At 45.7% G+C, this 12,925-nt stretch overlaps 1 protein-coding gene across 1 annotated transcript; it reads right to left on the bottom strand.

The window, feature by feature from the left end:
• Window positions 1-9,962: 9,962 nt before the first annotated feature.
• On the bottom strand, window positions 9,963-12,628 carry LOC109903835 (uncharacterized protein C1orf232-like). The gene is made up of 4 exons (XM_031801986.1): window positions 12,548-12,628; window positions 10,883-10,960; window positions 10,540-10,646; window positions 9,963-10,335 (listed from the first exon to the last, which is right to left on the bottom strand). The coding sequence occupies exons 1-4, from the start codon at window positions 12,626-12,628 to the stop codon at window positions 9,963-9,965; spliced, it is 639 nt and encodes a 212-aa protein (XP_031657846.1).
• Window positions 12,629-12,925: the final 297 nt, after the last annotated feature.

Raw genomic sequence — 12,925 nt, 5'->3', positions numbered from 1 at the left:
GTTTGGCCCAGTCAAACTGGGTTTACAGTCTGGTTAAGAACAATATACAGCGAGAATACCAAACATTAGGAACACCATGCTAATATTGAGCTGCACCCCCCCATTTGCCTTCAGAACAGCCTCAAGTCAGTTGGGGCATGGACTCTACAAGGTGTTCCACAGGGATGCTGGCCCATGTTGACTCCAATGCTTCCCACACTTGTGTCAAGTTAGCTGGATGTCCTTTGGACCATGCTTGATACACACAGGAAACTGTTAAGCGTGAGAGATTCTGCAGCGTTGCAGTTCTTGACACAAACAGGTGTGCCATACCCCATTCAAAGGCACTTAAATATTTGTCTTGTCCATTCACCCTCTGAATGGCACACGTACACAATCCACGTCTCAATTCCTTCTTTAACCCGTCTCCTCCCTTTAATCTACACTGATTGAAGTGGATTTAACAAGTGACATCAATTAGGGATCATAGCTTTCACCGGTCAGTCTATGTCATAGAAAGAGCAGCTGTTCCCCTTAAGAGTCGATTGACGCAGCGGTGCGTTAATCTAAGTAACATAATACAAAAATCCCCATCAAAATCCGTCAGTTTATACTAGAGATATCTTTTTTGCATTGCTGCCATCTCAATCCACCACATCCGGACTTCCACTCTATGGAAAGGGGAGACACTCACGAGCACGATGGTGTTCTCCGTTCTGCTCTACGACCCCCACAAGTATCACAGGACTCGTCTGAAGGTAACCGGTACCTGATTTCTTTATTTTTAAATGAATGGGAGTATGAAGGTAGTTTTGTTCCAACACAAACGTTTCCTGAGTTTTCTTATATCTCATATACAAGGACAAACACTTCGAAACGCTGTTGCTTTTAATGTCTTTTTCTGCCATTTATGAATATGTTATTCAATGCGTTTCTCTAAAGGCCTGAATCAATATTTTATCCCCAAAAATTGTTTAATACCTAAAGGGGTCGTAGGATTCAAAATCAAATCAAATGTTATTAGTCACATGCGTAGTGACGCACCTTACAGTGAAATGCTTACTTATGAGCCCCTAACCGACAGTGCAGGTAAAAAAATTGAGATAAAAACAAGAGATAAAAGTAACAAGTAATTAAAGAGTAGCAGTGAAAAATAACTACAGGGGGGTGCTGGTACAGAGTCAATGTACGGGGACACTGGTTAGTTGAGGTAGTATGGACATGTAGGTAGAGTTAATTAAAGTGGCTATGCATAGATGACAACAGAGAGTGGCAGTGGTGTGGAGGGGAGGGGGGTGTTTAATGCAAATAGTCTGGGTAGCCTAGATGTTGACTAGATGTTCATGAGTCTTATGGCTTGGGGGTAGAAGCTGTTTAGAAGCCTCTTGGACCTAGACTTGGCGCTATGGTGTGATAGCCGTGTGGTAGCTGAGAGAACAGTCTATGACTAGGGTGGCTGGGTTCTTTGACAATTTTTAGGGCCTTCCTCTGACACCACCTGGTATAGAGGTCCTCAGTGGCTGGAAGTGGGCCGTTCACACTGCTCTCTGTAGTGCCTTGCGGATGGAGGCCGAGCAGTTACCATACCAGGCAGTGATGCAACCAGTCAGGTTGGTCTCAAACTCGGGGATTCGATCCAGCAACCTTTTGGTTACTGGCCCAATGCTCTAACCACTAGGCTACCTGCCGCCAATGGGGTCCATCTGATATACAAATAAACCACAAATATGATTAAATCATTCAATAGCTCTTGCGACATCCAAAGAGGACTGTCATATCTGAGTCATCCCTTTGTATTGTGTATTATCCCGTTTGTGGGGAGGCACATCTTACATTTTCAGTTTTATGGTCAATTGAGTCCATACAGGTCAAGGTTAAAGCCCAATCCCCATTTCCCTGCCCCCCAATCCTCTCTATCCCACAATAGCGCTGCCTCCTGACAACCTCTATCAACCCCCCCCCCCCCAGTACCCAGCGACACACCAGATTCCCAGGTCAGTCCGAAATAGAGACGGATGAGCTAGGCGGCATGAGGAGGAATTCCTGTCAGTGCCCATGGAGGAACGACTAGCAGACACGAAGACCAGGGCTTTTAATGACACCTTGATGACAGGCGGGACGGACGGGGGTATGCATAGCTACTGCAGAAGTAAGGGGGAGTGTGAGGAGTGGAAGGGGTGGAAGACTGGCCCATGGGTCCAGAATGGATATATAAGCCTATCTGCCCCCGCCATCCATTGGCTGTTCTAAGGCACTGATCTCAGACAAGATATGAAGTATTGAAGTATGGACATTGTCTTCTGGTTCTACCATTCGGATGACCAATATGACATTTCCTCCTTGGCTTGCTATCTTGAAGATGATGACTTAGCTATTTGTTTGATATTGTCGTATCTGATGGTAGGACTGAGCCTATTTTCGACTAGCTGTGGTGGTTCCTTCCCCCTGTGGGGTTTAGGAAGAGCTGGGTTTGAAAGGGAGGGGGGGGGTCTAGCTGCAACACAGGAGCAGAGCAAAGAACAACATCCCAAACAGCTGTAGAAACAGAAACGTGACACGGACATAGATTTTGGTGAGGGGTTGTTGAACTCATCCTGCATTCAGAGCCACCATGTTCCAAACATAGCAAAGCAAAGACGAAGCTCATAACAGCACTTTATGAGGGTAACTTTGTATGTCCAACAACAACCATGGCTCTGTTTTGGTTTTAATTGAATGATTGGATTTGAATAAAATTGCGAAAAAAAATTAAAAGTATGAATTAACTGTCGAGAAAGATGTCAGTTGAAGTCCAAAGGTGGCTTCACTGTGGATCGTATAAAGTTTTCAATAATCCTCACATTCTTTAATTCATTGGATAGCAGTTCTCTGCTCTAACTCTTCATGTAAAACATCATGGCTGAGGGAAAATCAATATAACCGTGTTAAAGCAGGCAGCTGAAGCCTGCACAGACGGCACAGATGAATGCGCACGTAATTGACTGAGAACTTATTGACTCCCTGGACATTTAACAGTCAGTCCCTCGACACCTCAACCCTTGTTACAGACTAATAATAATCACCATAGACAAATCAATCTATTTACAGAGAACTGAGGCAACGGTCCCAAGTTTGGGAGGTGGGATAAAAATGTCCTGCAGTTTAAGAGTGGAGGAGGAAAGAGAGAGAGAGAGGTGGGTGATGGGGGTTGGAAGGGTGGAGAGGCTGGGGGGCTTCTAAAGGCTTGTGTGTGTTGGCAGATTACCCCTCTGATGGGGATAGTGGGGGAGATAGCGAAAAGGGGAGGGATATAGGGGGTGTCCCAAATCCAGCCCTAAAGACCCAGGAGGTTACAGTATCTGACATTGAGTTGGCGGATTACGAACTGAGAGCTGAAAACTCGGCCACTCCAGTTCCGGTGAGAATCCCATGGCAACGAGAATGGGTTAGACGGAACAGAAGAGGGTGTGTGTGAATAGTTGAACCCCTTTCCGCCTTCTTTTTCTCTTCCGGTGAAAAACCTTGGAGACTTCCTAAATCCTCACATTCAGCCAGGCCACAGATTTCAGATCAGCTCTCTGGGTTTAAAAGAAAGACAGGAAAAGCAAATGCTGTCAACTCTATGTTTTTTCACATGACTGCGCTGTGAGCATGTCCAATTCTTTAACACACACACACACACACACACACACACACACACACACACACACACACACACACACACACACACACACACACACACACACACACACACACACACTGACTGGATCATCAACACATTATCACTTCTGGATTATGGGTGCGTCACAGAGTTCCTCTGAGTGAGACGGAACTCAAACGAAAAGGGAAAATCAAGTAAATCCTCTCTCGAATCTTGGCAGAACACTTTGATTGGGAGTATGAGTGTTCTGGCTCACACTACTTTGGCTATCTGCTGATTTTCTTTGATAAGAGCGTTAAGGAGCTGATTCTGCCCATCTGGCAGGTAATTTACCCCATAGCCCCATAACTATAAACTGTCACATAGGAAAACCTATGAATCCAAGAGTGAATCCCATGATTAACCTGTGCATTCTGACACTTTGTTCTGTGTTTCCATTGAAGATGGAAATGTTTAATAAAAGTTCAATTAAAAAGAAAAATCAGAGGTATTCAAAAGGTGACCTCTTTTGAACTGGAGTGCTTTGTCCTCTCCAAGCTGTGTCAGAGATTATTCCCCTGGTTGGCCCTGACAGCAGGCCAGGTAGACATCCACAGGGGAAACCCAGGAGAACAGGTCAATAACATACCCTGTCCTCCTCACATCTGTTTTCCCTAAGAGTGTGTGTGTGTGTCTGTGTGTGTCTGTGTGTGTGTGTGTGTGTGTGTGTGTGTGTGTGTGTGTGTGTGTGTGTGTGTGTGTGTGTGTGTGTGTGTGTGTGTGTGTGTGTGTGTGTGTGTGTGTGTGTGTGTGTGTGTGTGTGTGTGTGTGTGTGTGTGTGTGTGTGTGTGTGTGTGTGTGTGTGTGTGTGCGTGTGTGCGTGCGTGCGTGCGCGCGCGCGTGTGTGCCTGTGTGTTGTTTCACACACCTTGTTCACACAGGTAGGTTTCCAGATGGGACTGCTGCCTGTGTGTGTGATCAGGTCTACAGAGACGCCCACCTCTAGTCTGACTGTCACCCGTGGGGGCTTCTGGGGATGTCTGTCTGGCTGAGGGAGGAAAGCTCCTTGTGGAAGTAGTGTGTGAGTAAAACACTGGCTTTACTGTTTGTTTTTACTACGCTTGTAAAAGGAGAGACATTAGAGCCAAATTCAAAAAGGTGGCATAAGTGTGGGCAACATAATTTCAATATTTTTTCCATGTGAGACAAAGACATGAAAGCTTTGGTCATTTTCAAGGTCTGTTTCATACATAGGGTAGCCTAGTTGGATCAGACAGCCCGGTTGCCTATGTTTGAGGTGCGACTCAAACTGACCAGGACGACTTACAGGCTGGACAGGATGAAAATGCAACGTCAACTTACAGCTATAATCACATAGCAATTTGATTCAAACCAATCATTTTGAAATATGTTCTAAAAATGGCCACAGACGGAATAGTCCCCTGCTGAGCTCATCCTGTTTGTATGATGGATTTAAATAGCTGACCAATAAAAAGGGCTTCTGGGTAATATCCTCTTCATTTGTCTGCCATTGTGTTTGAGTGGATCAGTTTGAGCACGGTGAGGCACAGTATTACTAATCTTTATCACATAATGAGCAGTTATTTGGGATGCAAGGTGATTTGTGGACCAGTGATTATGCACAGTCTGATTGCAATTTTGTTCATCTCAAACATGCATTGTGTCTACTGCATTGGTGTAACAAGGTGTAATTTTACACATCACGATAATTATAAAGGTATCCTCACCACAATAGGGCATTTTGGGTGAGAAAGAATCCCTTTGCTCATTAAACTTCAAAACTATCGGCTCCCTTCTTCTCCTGATCCAGGAAAGAGTGGTCAAACAGTGTGGGCTTGGTGCAACAATGAACAAATGCTCAGACAGCGTTTGTGGCCTGCTTTGTTGGCTGTCCTTACTTCATGGAAGAACTCAGGCAGTGTTGTGCACAGGAGTGTTACTGTTAAGTCGTCATCGTTCAGTCATTCAGCGGTTAAAAACGGTGGAAAAAAGACCCAGCCTCGGCTGATCTGAGATCATGTCTTGGAATGTAGTAGGGAGGGAGGTAGCGGTATAGACACACCTGCAGGCATGGGAGGCACAGAGGGAACAGAGCAGGAAACACAAGGGGACAGAACATACATGGGCCGTTTGGAACAGGACGCAGAGTTGGTAGGGTCAGGTTTCCAGAGAGAAAGAGCGAGACAGTCGGAGCGAGGAAGAGAGTGAAGAGAGATACAGAGGGTTTTCAAGTGTCTCCATACACCCCTATGAAAAGACTGTGTGGTTTGGGTTACATATTTAAACGGGGATGTACATCTCTCAACAGGGCAGGGCGCCAGACAAGACAACATGTATGCCTGGGCATCTGGGAGTCAAGTAATGTCAAGATAAGATTGAGTACTTCAACCTAAGCATCCTAATAGAGGGGTTGGGGTTGTTGTGGCTCACTCTGTTACAACCTTCAACACCCTTCTGATTGGACTTGCTCTTTTTTAAAATCTCTTTCTTTCTGTCACTTCCTCTGTGTCTCTGTCTCTTTCTCGCAGTCTATCTCAGTCGCTGTTGCGGTTGCTGTTGCTGTTGCTCTCTCTCACTCTCTCTCTTTACAATTTCTCAAATACGTAAATGAGTAACCCTCCACTTGAACATGTACTACAATTCAGGGACCACTATTCTTGTGTACAGTGTGTATTGTATAAAATCACTGTTGACTTGTCTTTGATGCACATTACACATTAGCTCAACCAAACACATTTCTTTATCCAATTGAGGGACTAAACATGCCCATGTGACCCAATGCTCACTGACACATATTTGGAGCCTATTGTGGTTCCTTGTTGTGGTTCAAACATAGGCTGACAGCTGTGGCATCACCCTTTCTCTGTCAGCTGTCACACTGCAGCACACTACAGAGGGAATGTCGTATAGCCCAGTGACGAAAGGGGATCAATATAAATGGATTCTCTTCACTGTCGAGAAATAGAGTGAAGTCCATAGGGGAAATAACTAGAGGGTTGATTTAGGATGTGGCAGTCCCTATAGAGTGTACTACTTTTGACCAGGGCCCATCACACAGGGCACAGACGTCAGTTCAACGACTATTCCACGTTGGTTCACCATTACGATGTTGAAACCACATTGATTCAACCAGTGTGTGCCCAGTGGGATAGGTCTCTGGTAAAAAAAAGAATGCACAATAGAGGTAATAGGGTGGCATTTGGGACACAACTCAGCCAACTCACTGATGGTTCAAAATCAATTCTCCAGTTGGAAGTTACCAGTACGTCTACTTTGCCTGTGGATTGAAGTGTTTTCAGCATAACTAACTAATGTTTTGAGACAGGACGTGTATTGGTTAGACAGGAAATGGGATTGAGAGCTGACAGAGAGGATATGGAGGAAACAGAATGCTGAGAGAGGAAATAAAAGAGGGGAAAGAAAAAGACAGAGAGAGGAAGGGAGAAGTCTGTCTGTCTGTCTGCCTGTCTGTCTGTCTGTCTGTCTGTCTGTCTGTCTGTCTGTCTGTCTGCCTGACTGTCTGTATGTCTGTCTGTCTGTCTGTCTGTCTGTCTGTGTCTGTCTGTCTGTCTGCGTCTGTCTGTCTGCCTGTCTGTCTGTCTGTCTGTCTGTCTGTCTCTCTGTCTGTCTGTCTGCCTGTCTGTCTGTCTGTCTGTCTGCCTGTCTGTCTGTCTGTCTGTCTGTCTGTCTGTCTGTCTGTCTGTCTGTCTGTCTGTCTGTCTGTCTGTCTGCCTGCCTGTCTGTCTGCGTCTGTCTGTCTGCCTGTCTGTCTGTCTGTCTGTCTGTCTGTCTGTCTGTCTGTCTGTCTGTCTGTCTGTCTGTCTGTGTCTGTCTGTCTGCGTCTGTCTGCCTGTCTGTCTGTCTGTCTGTCTGTCTGCCTGTCTGTTTGTCTGTGTCTGTCTGTCTGCCTGACTGTCTGTATGTCTGTCTGTCTGTCTGTCTGTCTGTGTCTGTCTGTCTGTCTGTCTGCGTCTGTCTGTCTGCCTGTCTGTCTGTCTGTCTGTCTGTCTGTCTGTCTGTCTGTCTGTCTGTCTGTCTGTTTGTCAGTCTGTCTGTCTGCGTCTGTCTGTCTGTCTGTCTGTCTGTCTGTCTGTCTGTCTGTCTGTCTGTCTGCGTCTGTCTGTCTGTCTGCCTGCCTGCCTGCCTGCCTGTCTGTCTGTCTGTCTGTCTGTCTGTCTGTCTGTCTGTCTGTCTGTCTGTCTGTCTGTCTGTCTGTCTGTCTGTCTGTCTGTCTGTCTCCGTCTGTCCGTCTGCTGTAAATTACAATAAAGCTGTCCATCTGGGAGGAAGTTACAGATAGGAAATAGGGGCAGGCCTGTATGTATTTTGGCTAGATTAGGGGTTCGGGTTAGGCGCTAGGGTTAGGGTTAGGTTTTCGGGTTAAGGTTAGGTTTAGGGGTTAGGCAAAATAGGATTTTGAATGGGACTGAATTGTGTGTCCCACAAGGTTAGCTATACAGGACTATGTGCTCACATATGTGTGATAGAGGGAGAGAATCTCTATGATGTTAAATGAAGAGCAATTGAGAGATATGCTGTTGTATAACAGATGACTGTAAGTGAGAACCATCCAGAGTACTTTCCAGTAGTACCATACTCACTGTGAAGTTGACCTATGACTTGGCAAAGATCGCCCCCTGCTGTTGACTGCAAAAGCGCAACCTTGTAAACTCTTCAAACTAACCCCATGCTCTCCTCTTATATCCCCCACTTATCTTCTGTCCAACAACAAGAAAGGTTGTGACTTCACTGACCCTGAGGGTGAGCGGTATGAGACAACGGTTGGACCCGTGCCATAGTAACCAGGCCATGATGACAGACAGACAGACGCACAGCATGACCAGGTTCACACAGACATGCACACATGACAACAAGGCTCAAGGGGTGTCTCAGATCTTCCCACGCTAGTCCCATAGACCTCATGTGTTTTTAGCACGTATAGCAGTTCACACGTAAGTTAATGACCCTCCCAGCTGCAAACGCCCTCCTCCTGTCGCGACTGCAATTGGGAGAAAAGTCTGGCTGTCATTTGTCTACGTCCTCTGTCATATTCTCACGTGTGTAATGGCTCTTATGTGCTTTGGGCTCACGTGCAAGTGTGTATCTTACAAGGTCAATATTAAACAAGAGGCGATATTGTCCCACCCCAATGTTGAAGTCAGACCTACGCCCTTGCATGTGCTCTGCCTCATTGACCTGTCATTCTTAATGGTGAATTATCAGTGCAATAGTGTTTATTTGAGCACAAGAGGTAGCAACACATCAGAACAAAACATTTGAAAAAGCGTATTGAAAACAGAAAAGACAGACAGAAAATAGCAATTTGGACACATGACCTTCTTACAGACAAGTGTCACAAAATGACTGCAGTAGGGTCACACTGCAACTGTGTTTTGTAGGGGCAATAGAATAAGTCACCAGTCTCACGCCCAAATAAGTTAAACCCAAGACACTCAAACCATGATCTTCACGAACCAGTCAGCCAAAACAGTTTGACAAATTGTATGTCCTGAAAGGCCATGCAATCCCAATCATTCAATTCTGCACATCCTATTTCCCCCATTCTTAACTTCACAAGAAAACATGAGATACTTCCTATATACATTGCAAAATGGTTTTTACAGTGAAAGCAAAATCTTATCAGCTATGAAATCCCTTTCCAAATTGGTGCCATAACCCAACACCTAATCCCACTACTCCTCTGTAATCTGTAATCTCCTAATCTGTTTTTGTTTGTTAATGGATCTAATCCAGCCTGTTAGTTGGTGTCATTTTCAGGTATGAGTCCTATGACATGAACTAAATGCCATCTGTGGGTGCCAGCGCTGGTTCATATGCTGTACAGTTCAACACTATTGAGAAGGTATGGAAAGGGAGGTGCTAAAATTCAAATCGACCCCTAGTCCCTATTCCCTATACACTCCATTAGATCAGAAAAGTCAATTTTGGGATTGGGAATGATTTGATGTGGCTCAGGTTAGCCTGAATGCCAGTCTGTTTCTGCTTAAACTAACTGGCTTTATCACTATCTTGCCAAGAGACACGTCAGCTACAGCAGCAACAGATTGGCATCCTTGCTACTGGTGTTGGTGTGGTGGGTACAATCTACACCAGAGCAAATGGAATGAAGATGATAACGGGTTACGAGTAGCCTGGTCCCAGATCTGTTCACTCTGTTTTCCCAACTCCTATGGTCACTGTCGTGCAATGATTGCAAGACAGCATCAACCAATCTGGGACCAGGCTAGACTAGGAGGGCATTCTGCCCCATGTACCCCCTCACCCCCCTGACCCCACTCAATCCCTGCCCCATACCCCATCCGACCCCCTTACAGCTGGCTTGTTAGTCTTGCTGGCCAGACATGCTCTTGGTCTTCAACTCAGCCAGCTTGCCTGTGACAAAGTTCCACTTGAAGGGTGTGTTCTCGCTCCCTCCTCCCAGCATGGCGTATTTGGAGAAGCTAGTGTTGCTCCCTCCTCCTCCATCTTGACTCTGCTCTCCCTCCACGTTCTCCTCCTGGTAACTCTCCCCCCCTCCTCCCTCACCAGCTCCCTCTCCCACCGCCTCCTGACCCTCCTCCACCGTGCCCGTCTCGTTTGCTGCGGCTTCAGCCTGTTTCGCGGTGGCCATTTGTTTCCAGTTGGTGGCGAAGCTACCCCAGAATCCTGAGGGCCTGGCCGGTCTCTGCGGCTCCTCAGGCATCACTGCTAGTGGACTGGGGATACAAGGAAGGGAAGGGGGACCGTCATTTTGTGTATCATTACATGTTTAACTCAATTCATATAAATGACATTATTTATGTACTTATTGAATTAAACATTAGTTCATCAGAAATGGCTAATATTCCCATGTTCAGTAAGAGGAGGAGGAAGAGGAGGGGGGAATAGAGAGCTGTGTAGAAGAGTAGAGTCCCACTGACTGGTCTGGGACAGGCGGGCTCTCAGTCTCCTCCAATAGCTGGTGTTCATCCTCTTTGTTGAAAAGTGCTGACATCCTGTTCCAGCCTTTAGCCCCGGCACCCTGCATCTGAACACACACACACACACACAGTGTCAAAGGTGTGTGTGTGTGTGTGTGTGCACTGGAGCACTGTCTAATGCCAATCCTTCGGAATGTGATTCATGTTTGATGAACGTGTAAAGTCTGCATTAAGTTCCATGCTCTGTGTGTGTGTGTGTGTGTGTGTGTGTGTGTGTGTGTGTGTGTGTGTGTGTGTGTGTGTGTGTGTGTGTGTGTGTGTGTGTGTGTGTGTGTGTGTTTACTCTCTTGGCCAGCTGAGACACTGAGTTGGGTCCCTCATCCTCCTGGACAGGGCTCATGTCAATCTCTGCATTATTGACCTGGGAACACAACCCCAGCAATGACCATCACACATTTATATTGTCAGCCTCAGCACAGCAGTACTGAGTTCTGAGTAAAAACACATGTTGTACTCAGCTACCCTGCTTTTCAGTGCATTCGATTTATTGGTAGCGGTTGCCCTCTAGTGCGTTAATATAGACACTGCAAGCACTTTCCAGGAAAATAAATACACAGAACATGTCAAGGAAAAGTCTGTAATTGAAAATGCTGGACAGTGCCCAAATGTAACACATAATCCACATCAACAGCAAAATCTTCATTTGTAGCAGCATCATTTACTCTATTGAGGAAGTCAGATCGGAGTTGTCCTTGTGGATTCCTTTTAATCCATTATGCCAAAGATAATAAACTGAGGGAGAGTATACAGCCTACTTTATTTCTGCATCCACTTAACAAATAGAAAAAAACTAACACAGAGGTAATTTCCAAGAGGGTAAATATACTTTGCTTGTCTCAGACATACAGTAAGAACGATGACAGCTAAAGTTCCCCCATAACTCAAAGATTTCTAAGGAAACGATGTATTCAAACATCATTCTAATGCAGTATCGTTCACATAGGCCCTGTCACCATGTCAAGGACACAGGTCTGAACAGACCACAGCGTCTCAGGGGGTGATCTAGGATCAGCCCCCACTCCTATCCATATAACATTATTCATTATTATCTAATAGGCTAAACTGATCCTAGATCAGCACACCTACTCTGAGACTTGAACACAGGACATTCTGTCTGTATCCGTCTCGTCCCCTGTCACTGAAATGCCATCTAATCCGTGTACGCATCTCCAGTTCGAGATCAGGTTTCCGATGTTCCGAAGAACTGGGTCATCCTTATTCCTACAGCACGTTCCAATCCCGGACACATCAGGGGTGTCGAGAGACAAGAAAAAAATATTGTGAACTCAATCATCGAAAGACCCTTGGATATTTTAACAACCATTCAATATTGGGCATCACTGATAGGTCTGATAGCACTCATAGCTTGTCCATCATATTAGCTAACATAGGCTACAGTATGAGGGTTGGGTGAATGTTCATATGAATAAACCAGTAGCTACTGCAGACGGAGTACTATAGCAACGATTTGGGTTTCGGTTTTGCAATTGAAAGCCTATGCTACAGTGATTAGCATGTTTTAGCCAAAACTATAACAAAGCTGCTCTGCTCTGCAGTTTCCTCAAAGCTCCAGCAGAAATAAGCCTTCAACAACAATGAATAAAACTTCCACAACAATGGATAAGCAAATCAACTGATCTGTCGCTGTGAGAACCCACAGCGATCCTAAATGAGAGGTTGTGTGTATCAAGCGTCTCAGAGTAGGAGTGCTGATTTAGGATTAGTTGTACCTTTTAGATCCCAAGTGAATAAGACTACATTAGTGGCGGTGGGGAATTGATCCCAGATCAGCGCTCTTACCTGCTTGCTTTCTCTTTACCTGATCTGACATCAGTGCCCACACCTGACAAACACAAACTTGAATTTGTGGAACACAAACTCGAATCAGGGAGAGCAAGACATCTGCAGGGGACATCTGCAGATGAGAGATAAGCTTTTTATTTCCTACCTCTTCCTCCGTGTACTCCTCTAGGTCCGGGTTCAGGGTCTTCAGCACTTTGCTCTTGTACACGTTCCATATGGGATTCATGCTTGTTCACCCTACAGGACCTCTAGAACTGTTGAAACAACTCTCAGAAAGGCCTCACAGCTTCGTGAGGCAGACCACCCTCCACCAAAGTCCCCTCTGCAGGTCTTCTCAGTTTGACTAATGCCCTTTTCCCATTCGTACACTTCCAGCTCTTAGACAACGACTCAGCCTCGACGGAACTTTTGACCTGACTCACCCTAGGCCTGTCTACAGTGTTGTAGGCCTGTGCTGTTTCATGTTGTTAGAATGTCAATGTCTCTTGTCAGGAACACAGGTTGCTGGTAACATCCCTATGAA

The sequence above is a fragment of the Oncorhynchus kisutch genome, linkage group LG2, assembly GCF_002021735.2.
Source record: "Oncorhynchus kisutch isolate 150728-3 linkage group LG2, Okis_V2, whole genome shotgun sequence".
Taxonomy (NCBI): domain Eukaryota; kingdom Metazoa; phylum Chordata; class Actinopteri; order Salmoniformes; family Salmonidae; genus Oncorhynchus; species Oncorhynchus kisutch.
The sequence above is the reverse complement of the archived record's forward strand: the minus strand, read 5'-3'. Positions and strand labels throughout refer to the sequence as shown.

Excerpts from the sequence above, each read along its gene's own strand:
- LOC109903835 (XM_031801986.1), bottom strand. The coding sequence starts at position 12,628 with ATGAATCCCATATGGAACGTGTACAAGAGCAAAGTGCTGAAGACCCTG. Across the intron at positions 10,961-12,547 it reads AGGAGTACACGGAGGAAGAG|GTCAATAATGCAGAGATTGA; the intron begins GTAGGAAATAAA and ends TTGTGTTCCCAG. Across the intron at positions 10,336-10,539 it reads AGCCCGCCTGTCCCAGACCA|TCCACTAGCAGTGATGCCTG; the intron begins GTCAGTGGGACT and ends TTGTATCCCCAG.